Source organism: Spinacia oleracea, chromosome 2, assembly GCF_020520425.1.
Source record: "Spinacia oleracea cultivar Varoflay chromosome 2, BTI_SOV_V1, whole genome shotgun sequence".
Classification (NCBI taxonomy): domain Eukaryota; kingdom Viridiplantae; phylum Streptophyta; class Magnoliopsida; order Caryophyllales; family Amaranthaceae; genus Spinacia; species Spinacia oleracea.
The window spans coordinates 72,155,917-72,171,365 of record NC_079488.1 but is presented as its reverse complement, the minus strand read 5'-3'; the positions used below and the strand labels follow the sequence as shown (position 1 = coordinate 72,171,365).

General features: G+C 37.3%; 1 protein-coding gene and 1 long non-coding RNA gene across 3 annotated transcripts; one reads left to right on the top strand and one right to left on the bottom strand.

The window, feature by feature from the left end:
- Window positions 1-6,835: 6,835 nt before the first annotated feature.
- Window positions 6,836-7,534, bottom strand: LOC110799354 (uncharacterized). The gene has a single exon (XM_022004607.2). The coding sequence runs from the start codon at window positions 7,532-7,534 to the stop codon at window positions 6,836-6,838; it is 699 nt and encodes a 232-aa protein (XP_021860299.2).
- Window positions 7,535-11,616: 4,082 nt separating this feature from the next.
- LOC110799352 (uncharacterized) lies at window positions 11,617-15,114 on the top strand. Of its 2 annotated transcripts, none has more exons than XR_002536375.2 (4): window positions 11,617-11,953; window positions 12,868-13,023; window positions 13,960-14,026; window positions 14,864-15,114. It is a non-coding gene; the product is annotated as an uncharacterized lncRNA (long non-coding RNA). The 2 variants fall into 2 exon arrangements; XR_002536374.2 differs by having other exon boundaries at window positions 11,618-11,953; window positions 13,964-14,026.
- The last annotated feature ends 335 nt before the right edge of the window (window positions 15,115-15,449 follow it).

Below are 15,449 nucleotides of genomic sequence, written 5' to 3'. Positions count from 1 at the left end.
ATGAACGTTTTCTGTAGATCTGCACTCATGGTTGCAAGCATTAGACATTTCACATCCTTGTTGGAATCAATCCAACGATTGAGGGCTGCCTGAGTGACCCCTTCGCCTGCGGCTTCGGGCATCGCCTCTTCCAGGACATACTACTTTTCTTCCTGCATAAGAACTATTTGCAAGTTCCTTTGCCAGTCAAGGATGTTTTTCCCGCTCAACTTCTCCTTTTCGAGAATTGATCGAATGTTGAATGAATTGTTGTTTGCCATAATTAAAACTACAATTGAAAAAGAATAAACAAATAAATAATCATTCACAGTTTCTCTTAATAAACTTAAATTCTAGCATATATGCATAATTCAATGTTCAATAAGCATTTTATTCAAGTTATGTGTTCCGGCAGGTGTGAATAAAATGATTCCAAGATCCTAAAAACCATTGAAGAATTAAGCACATTATGTATTTAGACTCAATTCTAAAATCTTTTAGGTAAGCAAAAGCCTTTTGCTAATAGTCTAGAAACTACTCTTGGTTGATAGGTACGTCTAAGAACTTATTAGGTAATCCTATCGATTTTGCCACGACATAAAAGGACTCCTTACTTATATCGTTGAGTTTCACCAAAACTAACATGTACTCACAATTATTTGTGTACCTTACCCCTTTAGTATCGATAAGTAACACCTCGCTATGGCGGAAAACTATTTCTAAGATCGATGAAAAAAGGATATCCAAGTAAGTGTTATTTTGGCATGGCACCTTTTAAATCAATTTTTAAGTTTGGAACTTAAGGCTCTTACTATGTTGGTTAGATTTTAAGTGAACTAAAATCCTTAATCATGCAACATAATCAAGCTTCGATCTCATGCATATTTAAGACATATTTAAAAGCAATAAATAACTTAAAACATGCATAAGATAAATGTGATCTAGTATGGCCCGACTTCATCTTGAAGCTTCAACTTCAAAGTCCGTCTTGATAATCTCCGTGGGAGGCGCCATTTTCTTCAAATAGGATAAGCTATAATTAAACTAATTACAACTATTTGATGGTACGCAGACCATATTTGAATTGAAAAACAAATTTGGTGCTTTAGACAAATTACATTCAAATTAATGGTACGCATACCATATTTTCTAACCTAGTTGGGCCATACTAGTCATTTCATAACCTGCAAAACAGTACATATACAATAAATACCATTCACCCATTCATTATTATGAATGGCCCACATAGCTGGTTAGTAAAACACGTTATGCATCACATAAATATTTGCAGCAATTAATCAAGGGCACCAATAATCTACCAATTATTCAGTCCTTATTAATTCTAATCAAGTTGTTTAACCTTAAAGGATTTGTAGACCTAATCAAGAGTTTATAACTAAAATTGCTCCCACTTAAACCAATAAATTCATATGCTTTACTAATTTTAAACATAAAAATGTATTTCTAGTCTAACTGGAAACATACAAATTTAATTAAAATTTAAAGCTCATATAAATTTATAATTGAATCCATTTTATTTAATTTATTTTCAGTTGAATTAAATGAATTTTAATTAATTCAAGGTTTAATTTTAGTAAAATAATTAGTATAAATAGAATTTATAATAATTATAATATTCAAAATTAAAACCCGAGAAAACAATTTAAATTATTAATTTTAAAATTAATTAAAACGTTTCTGAACTGAAAATTCAAATTAAAATTTAAAACGATTTAATCGTAACACAAGGTACGCACATCACCACGCAACGCACAAACATAGGCCACACGCACACGCAGCCATCGCTGGCCACGATGCGCGCAGCCTCTGTGCTGTGTCGCGTCTGCTGCTGCTCACCCTCGCAAGGCATTGCACGCGAGCCAGCGCTTGCTGCGCGAGGCAGTGCGCGTCGTGGCGCAGCTCGCTTGCTGCCCACACGCGACTGCTCGCTTGCCTTGCCCCTCGCCCTCGCCCATCGCATAGCACACACGACCAGCTCCTTTGCTCCGCGCGCGCGCCACGCTATGTTGCTCGCTGCATTCGTACCACACGGGCGACGAGCTCCCATGCTCGTCGTCGCGTGCCCGCACTATACAACACCCCTTAAGGGTAACACGTAGATTCCATTGCTTTGTGCGTGCAACATTCATGAGGGTTTTCATAAAAATTTAAAATTTTTAACTTAAAATTAATGAAAAATTAATAAATCATATTAATTTCATAATTTTAGTGCGAAAAATTGAAAATTTATTAATTAATTAATTTCCGATTAACATGGATTCAAATCTAGGTCATAAAAATTAAAAATTTAACATAAATTAAAATTTTTTATGGTGGATTTTAATCATGGATACCTAGTTAAATTATTAATTAATTATGAAAATCAAATCAATTCTAAATTATTCGAATTTCAACAAATTAATCATAATTACAAATTAGGTTGTATAATTAACAAGTCTAGGCATTGATAATTGTTAAACATATACTGTAGGTCAATCAAAAACTCAAGATTTATCAACAAGAATCGCAAATACTTAATTTAACATCTTAAATTTACGAACTTTTGCGTTCGAAAAACTAAAACCTCTGAAAAGTCATAGTTAGGCTTTGAATTTGAGAATTCTGGGTTTGGCCGGAAAAAAAAAATTTGGTCAAAATTTTAGAATGCTTTTTACATGCGGAATTGACACAAAAATCACTCGATTTGGATGAGTAACGAAGAAACTGCCGAAAAACTGCTTACATATAATTAAATAAACGCAATTTGCAATTAATTACGAAAATTAATCACCCCTTTAATTCTTTGCAAATTTGTAAAATTTAACCATGTTCATGCAATTTAGATTATGAAAATAATAAGAGGCTCTGATACCACTGTTAGGTTATGATACATATGAATAAACATAAATCATGCGGAAAAACCATAAAGCCAGGAAACATATTATTAACACATAATCATTTAGCATAATTCAGATGCATACACTTTGTAGCGTGCCCTCCCTAGCTGCGCCCGAACCGAACAAGAACAAGTCTTTAGGACTCCAAGTGTCGTCCCTGCGTAGATAGTCCACAGCATGTCCGGATCCGCCTTAAGCTTGACCAAATAGAATCGCCCTTAAGGTTCCTTAGATTTTCGGCTATTTGGGTGCAAGTGTTTGGCTGATTTTTGCTTAAAAATCTTACCTTGAATACTTGAATAATCGTCTGTTAAATATGTGACACTAGGTCTATATTTATAGAGTATATGGAAAGGAATTATAATCCTACTAGGATATGGATTTATTAATTAGAATCCTATTTGAACTCTAAATAATAAATTTAATCTATTAGGATTAGGATTTAATCATTGCACGAATTCCGAGAGGATTAGGATTCGTTACGAACACGAGTGTCGCACGACCACGAGGGACGCACCCACCCGCGCAGGCCTTGCGGCCCACACGAATGGGCGTTGCCTCGCAGCCCACGAGCATACGCTCCAGCGCATGCGCCTACGGCCTTGCTGGGCCTGGCCTTGCGCTGGTCCTGGCGAGGCTGTGGCCTTCGTGTTGGGCGCTTGGCTTGCTGGGCGCGGGCCTGGCTTCGTGTTGGGCCTTCGTCTGGCAAGCCTCGTCCGATGCTAATTCGTACGATGCGTTTCCGATTAAATTCCCGGTTCCGGAATTCATTTCCGATACGACCAATATTTAATATTTCCGATTCCGGAATTAATTTCTGTTTCGAACAAATATTTAATATTTCCGTTTCCGGAATTATTTTCCGATTCCGATTCCGATTCTGACAATATTTCCGTTTCCGGCAATATTTCCATTTCCATTAATATTTTCCGATACGTACCATGTTTTCGTTTCCGGCAATATCTACGACTTGGATAATATTCATATTTCCGATACGATCCATATTTCCGTTTCCGGCAATATCATCGTTTCCGGAGTATTCATTTCTTGCTTATGACGATCTCAGCTCCCACTGAAACCAAGATCCGTCGATTCCGAATATCCATAGATGGAGTATTTAATTCCATTAAATACTTGATCCGTTTACGTATTATTTGTGTGACCCTACGGGTTCAGTCAAGAGTAAGCTGTGGATTAATATCATTAATTTCACTTGAACTGAAGCGGCCTCTAGCTAGGCATTCAGCTCACTTGATCTCACTGAATTATTAACTTGTCAATTAATACTGAACCGCATTTATTAGACTTAATATTAAATGCATACTTGGACCAAGGGCATTATTTCCTTCAGTAGGTTGTAACGCAGTTCATGATAACACTTATTAAGTGCGGGCAGTTGCATCCGTGGTAGAGTGTCATGTATGAAGGACCATCTCAATCGATCATACGCCTTCTCAAAGTCTATCTTGATTTCCATGTAACCCTTTTCACCCTACTTGCGTTTCATAGTGTGAATCACCTCTTGCACTATTACGATGTTGTCCCTAATTTGACGTCCTGATACGAAACTTCCTTGCATGTTCGAGATTAGGCGAGGTAAGACATGTTTTATTCTATTTACCAACGCTTTGGTGATGATCTTATAACTCACGTTGCATTGGCCAATTGGACGAAATTGAGCTGGGCCTTCCGGATTATCTACCTTTGATATCAATACTATGTGTGTTTCATTCAGATGCTCTAGTATTCCTTTGCCCTCCAGTACTAAGATGGTTGTCTTGTACACACTTTCCTTTACTAGTTCCCAATTCTTTTGGAAGAACAAAGCTTGGAACCCATCCGGTCCAGGAGCTTTGAGAGAGGCCAAGCTTTTAATCATTGCATCGATGTCAAAGAGAGTAAAAGGAAGATTGAGCATCTCCCATTCACGTTGGGGTAATTCAGGGAAGACATCTACAGGTATGTCAAATATGTCACCGCTATCATATTTCCCCTTGAAGATTTTTGCAAAGTATGAGACCATCACCCTCTTAACCTCCTCTTTCTCATGAATCTAGTTACCATCTTCACCCTTGATAGCTACCACTTTATTTCTCCATTGTCTAATCACTATACTTAGATGGAAGAAGGTTGTATTTCTATCTCCGTTTTTTATCCAATCCACCCTCGATTTCTGGTACCAGTGTAGTTCCTCTTGGGCTAGGACTTCATCAAGTTCCCTGCGCAACCGAGCTTCGAGTTTTATCAAGCCTCGGTGGTGGTTACATGCTAAAGAATTCTGAACTCCTTTAATTCGAGCAAGGAGTTTGCGCTTTTGTTTAAAAATATTGTGAAAGATATTTTTATTCCAAAGTTGTAACTCTTCAGAGACGTGAGCAAGGGAATCAACCAGTGGTAACTCTTTGTTCCACTTTTCATGAATAAATATCCGAAAAAGTTCATGTGTTAGCCAGGCAGCCAGGGAAGATTAGCAGTGGACGATGGTCTGAAGATATTGCTGGAAGATGCTTGACAGACTTAAGCCGTATCACCTAATCAAAAATAAACCTAAGTCAACTAGCTAGGTAGCAAGGGAAGTCAGGATCGAATCCACAGAGAAACAGTGTTCTTTCTACTATTAATCAACTAAACTAGACTATTGGGAAACATGAATTTGTTGGTTTGTATTCTAAGACTACAAACGATAATTAAACGATTAAGAATTCAGGAATTAAAGAATCTAGGGCATAGGTTCACCAACAAATAACAATCCCGGACGATAAACAATCACAATAATCAACAAAGTAATTAATTAGACTAGTATGCTCTCTCGAATCGATACTAATCATAGACTTAGAATTAACGGGCTCTCGCTACGTATTAATCCTAATTCCACCTATTGACACAAGCCTAAACATCAAATTGCATCTCTCGAATCTTAACTTGATATTGCCAAACTATCACAATTAAACCTGCTTAAATCTAATTGTATAGTAGTATAAACCAATCAATAGGAATTAATTACAATGCCAACAATCACAGTTATTCAATGTCCCTTCATATAATTCATGGATCCCCAAACCCTAGAAAATAGATTACTCAAGCATATTAACAATAACCAAAGCAATTAACATAATCGAAAGCATTATTAAAGCAAGACAATGAATAAAATTAAGGAGCAATACCTAATTGAATGGCAAAGGAAATTGAAAGCTTAGATTTTTATTGAAAATTAAACTAAGTGTTTTGCATGAAATTAGAGAGAAAATTAAACTAGGAGAGATAAAACTAAGGGTTCAATACTAGAATTCAAGATGTCCACTAAAATAATGAAGCCTAGTATTTATAGTTTGCCCAAAATAATAAAAGCAAACTGGAAAACAGAACGCGAAAAACCGCCCAGGGTTGTCTTCGCCCACTCGGGCAGACATCCGCCCGCCGGGCGACCAGCTCGAATCCTGCCCGTCGGGTGCAGGTCTGCCCGATGGGCGTAAGGTGACACTTCTGAAGAATTCCGCACGCGCCCGATCGGCAGCTTCCACCCGTCGGGCGGTTAAAGATGCTTGCAGCCTTCACTCTGATGCGCGCCCGGTCACAATCGGGCATAACTCCGCCCGTCGGGCGCCCTGCGACTGCAGCTTCCTTCACTTGCTCGCCCGGTGGGCGAGGGGAGATCAACCGGGCGAAAGGCTAAATGAACCATCCTTTTCCCTTAACACCGAGTCTAACTTCCGGGGCTCAACCATGAGCATCTAAGGTTCCCGCAAGTCGACGATAGTCGTCCCGAACTCCCTCGGGATAGCGTAGTGGCCTAAATCATCATGAAACGGGTCTAAAAAGACCAATTTCTCACTAAGTAGTCCTGAAACTCAAAGCACACTCAAAACGACAGATTAGTACTAAAAACGGCTCCTAAGAGCTCATTTGACGCATAAAAGTACTAAGGGACGGGGGTAAAAACACTATATAAAACACATATATCAATGCTTCACCCTTGCATTGTTGAAGCGCAGCCCCCAATCACTAGTGCATAAGGCTCGGTCCAGGAGGGGACTATGACGAGTTTCTAGGGTAAGTCCTCTAGCCCATGTGTGGAATGCACCTGCAAATTGTACCTCAAGCAATTGCATATCCTCGACCCAGTTGTTAAACCTAGCAGCACCTCTTGAGGTTTCCGAACAGGAACTACAACGTTCCCAAGTGAATCTTGTATCATTGAAATCCCCTGCGATGAGCCATGGTTTGTTGTTGGTGGATGCAAATTTTTCAAGTTCTCTCCATAAATCAGTATGTTTGGTTGGGTCAGGGCTCGCATAGACGGGAGTGAAGTACCAAGGTTGGTCCCCCACACGTTGTATGTCCATTGTAATGTACTGATTATGCTCGCTTTTCCAATATACCCAGATCCTGCCACTAAACCCTTGTGCATCAACTCGGGTGTGGCCAGAATATCCCAGTATGGTAGCAATTTTTATCGCTTGACAGCCCCCCATGTGGGTCTCAACTAAAGTCAGAACAAGGAGTTTGTGCTCTCGAACAAGCTCTTTGTGAGAAGAAATAAATGCAGGGCTCCCTGCACCTTGAACATTCCAAATCATACAGGTGATTGGATAGGTATCTGAAGCAAGATTAGGAAGTCCGTCTACCATGGAAATGGGAATTGATGGTAATGAAGTCATATAGGCTTGACTGATGAGTCGTATAAGACGAGTGATCTCATTGGGTAGCAACATAGTCACTAGGACTCACTACTAACTCCGGTGGCTCCGGGTTCGGTTCGATCCATGTTTCCATCCTGACTTCTAAGATGTGGCTCGGGGGGGTTGTTGTGACTAGGACACTAGGTAAGGTAGTTCCATCGGGCTCTCCAAGGAGAGGGTTTTCTCTAGGGGTACTTACAGGCTGATTACAATGTCCATCAAGGGGTATCTCAAGGTGTGGATTCTGTTGGCTTAAGGGCGCTTGATGTGAGGTAGCTTGGGGTTGGATTTGATGTGAGATTTGACGATTTTCCTTACCAGCAAATATATAACTATGTGTGTTTGCTTCACCAAGATGTGGAATATTGGGGTTGATTACTCCTAATAGACCTATATTTGATTGACTTAGTTCTTTCCTTTTTTCTCGATAGGATTTGGAAAGACTATTAGTTGTAATAGGATTCTTGTGCTTATTTGAGGTTTTTCCTAAAGAGAAATTAGGAGTCTTTAGGTAACTATTGGGAATATTAGTATTATTTCCTAATTCCACCGTAGAGAATATAGGAGCAGAATTATTTGTTCCACCAAAATCCACTACAGTCAATCCGATATCCCTTGATTGGTGGCTGCTTCCAATATTTTCCACATTCTTAGAGATATTCTCCTGATTTGTCCCATCTAAAACGACAAATCTTGACCTAGACCCCTGTAATCCAGCCGGATTAATCGGGCTTGATTGTCTCGATCCGTTAGCAGTGTTCTTGCCAAAAATCAATGAAGGTGTTGTGGTATCACCGACAACTGTTTGCTGTTGTTTCTCCGATCCAGGGGTTCTTTTTCTGACTTGTTTTTTAACCAACATCCATGAGCCAAAATATTTGAGTTCTTCTGGTCTAATAATCTTCTTATCCATACCTTGTTCTTTGGTTCCAATGGATGTGTTTTGTAATTGGTCATTGATTGAAGCTACTGCACTTTGTGTATCCAGATTCTTGTCAGCATTTAGCAGAGGGCACCCCTCTTCACTATGACCTGTTTTTCCACAGTTAAAGCACACCATTCGAATGCCTTCGTATTGAATGCGCCAAATCTTCCCTTTGAGCCAAAATTTCGACAATAAAGGTTTTGATAAATCAATTTCCACACTTAGTCTAGTAAACTGCCCCCGTTGTGCTTGAATCATGTTGCGATCAATTCGAATCACTTTTCCAATCTTCGAACCAATTTTATTTAAGAAATTGGAGTCAAAATACTCAACTGAGAGATTTGCGATGCGGACCTAGGCAGTGAGGATTTTGATCGGGGATTCATCCGGTACAAAGTTGGGGATCCATTTTCTAATTGTAAGGTAGTTGTCATCGATCATCCAAGGTCCTTGAGTAAGAACATAGTTGTAATCTGCAAAATTTGTGAATCTCACAATGAAGAACTTATGTCCAATATCAGTCAGAGACATTTCCCCTCGTAAGTTCCATTTCTTCTTTAGTTTCCTCATGAGACCCATGTAGCCTACATTTCCATGAAACATTTTTATAGACCTGTCAAACGGGTCGGGTTGTAAAAAATTATTTTCGGGTTCGGGTTGAATCGGGTCGGTCACTTTCGGGTTCGGGTTTACAAATGCTTGTTCAAGACCCAGAACTTTCGGGTTCGGGTCGACCCAACGAGTTGAGAGATTTTAAAACGCACATTATATTTTCATTAATTTAGGTGATAAATATACAAAATATGGGCATAAATTAACAAATTTTCCTACAAAAGTTTATATTTAGTCAAATTCAACCATAAAATGACGTATAATTCAAATTAAAATCACATTACACACATCAATAGTAAACACAACGTGTTTATTATGCTTAAATTTTCTCATAATCTCATTTATTAATATAAATACTATGATTTTCAATTGGTCGGGTCCGAAACGGGTCAGGTCGGGTTTTGACCCATTACTTTTCGGGTTGCTCGGGTTCGGATAAAACGGGTTACGGGTCACAAAATCTTGTTCAGGACCCAGTATTTTCGGGTCGGGTTCGGGTCGGGTCGATTTTTGACAGGTCTACATTTTTATGATAAGAGTGTTCTTCCATGGATTTCTCATCTATCTTTTCTCTTCTTTTGAAAGAAGTATAGCAGGACATCGCTCGTCGGTGAGAATTTCCTTCGGAGTCGTATCATCATCAGATACATTGTCCTCTTCTTCCTCCTACTCCATGAGTTGGGTCATGGTTGGAGAGGATGTGCTTCCTTGTACCATATCTCTGAAGGAAGGTCGTTGTTGCGTACCATTATCCCTCATTCCAGTCGTGTTTTTTGGGCATTTCGGTGCTGCATTCATCTATTCCTCTGCCTCAGCCATAACATCATCTTGATTAGTTCTTTTGTCAAAAATTAAGTGGGTGATTCTTCGTTTTTGTTTCTTGTTTGATCGAATGATTTGATCTTGTTCCTCACTGCTATGAGCGAGGTTTTCGTTTTTCTCCTTATTTGAGAGCATTTCGTTTTTATCCGTCATTACAGGTGAATGTACTTTTAGTTTGTTTTACCCGATTTTCATTATGTAACATTGTTACTTGTAGACCTCTTTGACGGTGACCATCAAAACAGTGAAACAAGGGACAACAAGGGAATCCAGAGTACGTAGTATTTACTATTGACTTACTCCGTACTATTGAACTAGGCTAGCTCTGTGTATTGCACGAAATAAATACGAAGTATTTGTTTTTGTAAAAAAAGATATCCACTCCATCCTTTTTTATTCTTTACGTTAGGTTTCGTGCGAGCGATTTAACAAATAATTAATGTGGGCAAAATTTCTTAATTTTTTTACTTAAACAATGCAAATTAGGTATTGGGAAACTGAAAGAGATTTAATGCCTCAATGAAAAAGTTGAGAGTTAATGCCCAGATAAATTTGATGGGTTAAAATAATCAACTGACAAGATTTTGACAGAATATTAGGAGCCTTTATTTTACAAATAGAATATTTCAAAAATAGGAGGGGGGTAGTTGTTATTCTGCATTTGTAAAAATACAATTTCATTTTCTCTGGAGTACTTTTTGAAAAACGAAAGATGATGTCATAAGCAGGTAGACAGTTGTTAACCATGGGCAAAAAAAATCATCACCCCTCTCTTTTTAATTTCGCACTACTAGAAAAAAGGGTTATAGCAACGCCCCTTTATGCAACGGTTTTACTAGCGTTGCTATATCGTAACTATTGCAACAGTTAAACAATTATACATGTGAGTGAACTTTGAGTTTGAAAAAGTGTTGCCATAGAAAAAGTATAGCAACGGTTGTATATTTTGATTATTCTATTGCAACAGTTTTTATGTTTTTTATTTTTTGATAAGTTATGGCAACGGTTTTGGTGAAGCATATGAAATATGTTAAAAATAAAATAAATTAATTAATTAAGGTACTAAGAGTTTCAATAGACCACATTTTTTTTGGGTTTCCCTCTCTCCTCAGGATTTTCACTATCATGGTTTGCTCCCCCAAACCCTTATTCCTTAAACACTATCTACATTTATACCTCGCTTCGTTCGGTTTCTTCCTCTTCATCGTTCTCCTTCATCCTTTCCTTCATCGTTCTTTGGAGATTTGCGTTTCTGAATTGTTGATTGGGTCTTTGAATTGGAGATAAGAGAAATTGGTAAATTGTGTTTCTGAATTGGCAAGAAGAACAAGGTTATTTGTATATTTCTCTTCGAATTTCCTCATATATTTATGAACTTGGGTAGTATAAATTATTAATCGGTCAAAGTTGGATTTTTTTTTGTGTGGTTTTAAGGCTTAATTAGGGTTTCTTAGATAGGGAAATTTGTATGATTTTGCTCTCTGGTTTTTTTTTTATGCGTGTACGATTTAATTACATAATTCTTTGTTGATTTCACAATATTAAACAATTGGGGATCAATCGATGGGTTATTTTGGAGGAATTTAGTTCTGAATTTTTGTAGAATTGTGTGAACGATTATATCAAGGGAAAGTGGTACACTGTGTAATCATGTGTCATGTGACACGGGATTATTTTGAAAAAATATAAAATACAAAAATAACCAAACCCACCGGGAAGTTGTAAGAGTTTAGAAACCTAAACATTTTCACGCAAACCCCTCTTCAAATCTTTCGCTCTAGAATTATCATCGGTCTCCTTGTCGGAGTGACCCACCACCGTTCCGCCGCCGCGAGCTGGTCACCCACGATCCATAAAGAAACAAAGTTACGAGCCACGGTCACTTAAAGAAACAGAAGCGGAGCAACCAGCAGGTTTTGAAGCCGTCGTCGGCTCGTGGCCCTCGCTTCTCCGCCACCGCACCACTGGTCGACTCGCCGCTGCTCGCCGACTCGTCGTTCCTCACCGACTCGTCGTTCCTCGCCGACTCGCCGTTGCAGGTACACATACTTAATTCCTTTTTTAATTAAAGTTGAACAAATTCAGATTTGTTGTTGATTTGTTAGCAGAATGGTAGCAGGGACGGAGGTACCAAATTCAGAAAATAGTTGATTTGTTGTTGATTTTTTAATTTAATTACTTGAACAAATTCTGAAAATACTTAATTTCTTTTTGGTATATTGTTGATTTGTTATTGAAATATTTAGCAGGATGTTAGGGTTTAATTTAATTGCTTGCTAATTTCTTATGGTTGTTCGTTTGTTATGGACTGAAAATATGAAATTGTTAGCAGAATGCTGCTGAAAGTTTAAAAGGGTTTTAGTTTGGAAAAAATCTCAACTTTGGACGATCTTCTCATTTTAATCCCAACTATGATTTAACCTGGAATAATCCCAACTACACCAAACAACTTTCTTAAAATAGTCTCACTCATTCATTAACCTATTGTACCCGGTAATTTGATGGCGTCACTAATTCTTCTCGCCATAGCTTCCTTTGTTTTATGGGGAAAGCTTCCCCAACTGCAATATCCCAATTTATTTGGTAAATTATCATGCCATGTTCTACATCCCTCTCTTTCTCTTTTTTTTCTTTTGAGTTTCACTCCCTCTCCATTAATTCTTAATTATGGGCTTCAACTTCTTCTTGTATGATGAATTGGATTTAAACTAACAAATATTATTCAATCAATCATGGATAATAGAACTCTAATTGAATAAGGAAAAGCTGTTAAAATTGGTAATTTGTCATTTTTAAAGTTTTTCAAAGTTCCCACGAGAGAGTGCCTGAAGCACATTTCAAAACACGTCTACCTTATTGGGAAACTAATGCAACAAAGGTAGGAAATAATTCAATATATTCTTATGATTTTTAATTATTTCCATGTCTAATATATATTTTTGAAATGAGCAAGGAACCTCAAGAAGAATCTGGAACTCTTGATTCAATTGGTGCTTCACTTGGACGACTACGGAAAAAGGATCCTAGCTTGACTGCAGAAATGATTGCAGCACTTTGGTGTCTACACTTTCTACAGACCACTCTCTTTATGGGTCATGGTTACATATAGGTATGTTTTATAAAGCTTCTTTACTTCTTTTGTTATATGTAGATTTAGAATTATGACGTTTTATGCTTGTGAAATTACAATGTTTGATTGTGAGCTTTTGGTGTTTGATAATTGTGGAATTATGGTGTTAGATGATTGTGAAGTAATGATATAATTAGGCAGTAAGTCCATAATTAGTTTTTCTCTTTGTGGAATGTAATCGAGTTGTTTGTAGTTGTTCTGTTATTCTGATCTGGTAGTAGCTGTTCTGTTTCCGCAAAGTGGTTCCTGTGTTCAGGCGTATTGCAACAAGTTCTTTTGGCAGATTCTGGTCTGTTCGGAATAGAATCTGCTGGTCTGTTCAGATTTTTGTCATTGATCTACATATTTATATCCTTTAAAAGAGCGACCATAAGTTGGATTTTTGTTTTCAACTTGTCAATTTTTCCCAGTAAAAAAAAAACTAATACTAAGTTCATTTTAGAGTTGTTTGTTCTGGTTGTGAGTCTGCAACAATTTTGCTGGTGTTACTACTGGAGTTCTGCTGGAGTTGAATATAACAGTAGTAAAACTAAGTTACAACAAACTGAAGATGATAAAGTGAAAAACCAATAGAGTCATCAATAGAATCTTCTATGTAACAACCTGATTCACAAAGAATACATATGTGCAACTTATGGCATTAGAAAAACTTGCAGAACATGAAAGACTGTAAAATGACAACACTCTGATAAAAAAATTGATGGTTCTAGACCAAACTTCTTATACATACATGTCATTGAAATTCTTCGATGTTTAGAACTGATGGAGTTACAAGACTTTGATAGTCAGAGTTTTTTCTTGACACCTTCAACTAAACAATGTGTTCTAAAGCCTCAACTTCGCTTTGCTATCCTATAATATGTTGGAAATTACAAACCCTTTAACCGAACTCATGTTATAATTTGCTATTGTTAGACAGGTATATGAGTGGTTGTTTTACTACACTTCAACCCAAATTGTTTCACTGAAGGCCTTCGTGGAGGTAATGCACTCTTATTTTGAGACGTGGTTCTTCTAGCATGTTTTCCTCCATTGGGGGACTTACGATGTGTCGACTCGTTCTGCAAATAGATGAAACAGAAGATTATGACCAAATAAAAATACTGAATGAGCTGAACAAGGTGATTGTTCACAACTGAATAAGAACATGGAATAAGGAGGAGAATAACCTTCTGTTTAGGGCTACTAAATGTTTCGTTGTCTACATAATAGCCTGGAGAAGACATAGATTTGAAGCAAAAGCTTTGTCTGAATTTGTTAAGTTCTGCTTTCGCTTTTTCCTGCAAGATCAACACTAGAATAAGCACCATCTGATGCAAAATAGGTGTACAAACTAACACAACGGCAAATCAACTCTTTATTATATTAAAACTCCTATTGTCTGCTATAAAAATTGACCCATTGCCTGCTATAAAAATTGACCCATTGCCTAAACCAAACCATCCCATATCCTGATCTGCTACTTGTTGTTCAGGTTTGTAAAGCTCTGATTCTGATATGCTGCTTGTTGTTCAGATTTGTAAGGCTCTGATTCTGATTTGTTGATTGTTATTCAGTTATGTAAGGCTATGATTCTGATATGCTTCTTGTTTTTTAGTTCAGTTCCGGTTAGCAGATTTGTTTTGTTCATGCAGGGGGGAGGGGGGGTTAGGTTTCTGCCCCTCATGTGCAGTTGTGTTAGCTGCTCATTTGTGTTTCTTCCCGTGTAGTTTTGTTGTGTGGTTTACAACTCTTGTTTTGCAGAATTGATCATATTATTTTATTTTAATTACAAGCATTAATTGTTCTATTATATTGACTATTATTTTTCCTTTTACAGGATGGTAATAGAAGGAGAATGGTAGATAAAAGGATGGCAGGAAGGGCATAGATTGAAGTTCTTTTGGATTGATTTTGAACAAATAAATTAAATACTAGATAGGTTTTAGATGGCTTGAACTATTAGTTCTTTTTAGAGATTCATTGGTTTTCTTAATTGATGTATTTATATTATAACAACGATTTTTGTTATTAGAATGATTGATATGGATATTTTATTTTAATCATAAGTAAAAATTAATTTGAAATAAATGTTTCTATTTGTAGTAGTTGGATATTTTGGTGTAATATTTTCATTTTAATGAGCTACTAAATAAACACGTATGAAACTGTTGCTATGAGCTCGTTAAAGTGTTATAATATTTGTATCAGAAACGTTGCTATAGACTCACATAAAAGTGTTGCAATAGTTGTATCAAGAAATGTTTCTATAGACTCATGTAAAAGTGTCGCAATAGCTGCATCAAGAAATGTTACTATAGACTACAAAAGTGTTGGACTCTTAGAGCAATAAGCGTTGCCATAGGTTGTTGATAGTACTGCTTTATATTAGATAATAAAAGTGTTAGCCTAGACACTAAAACTGT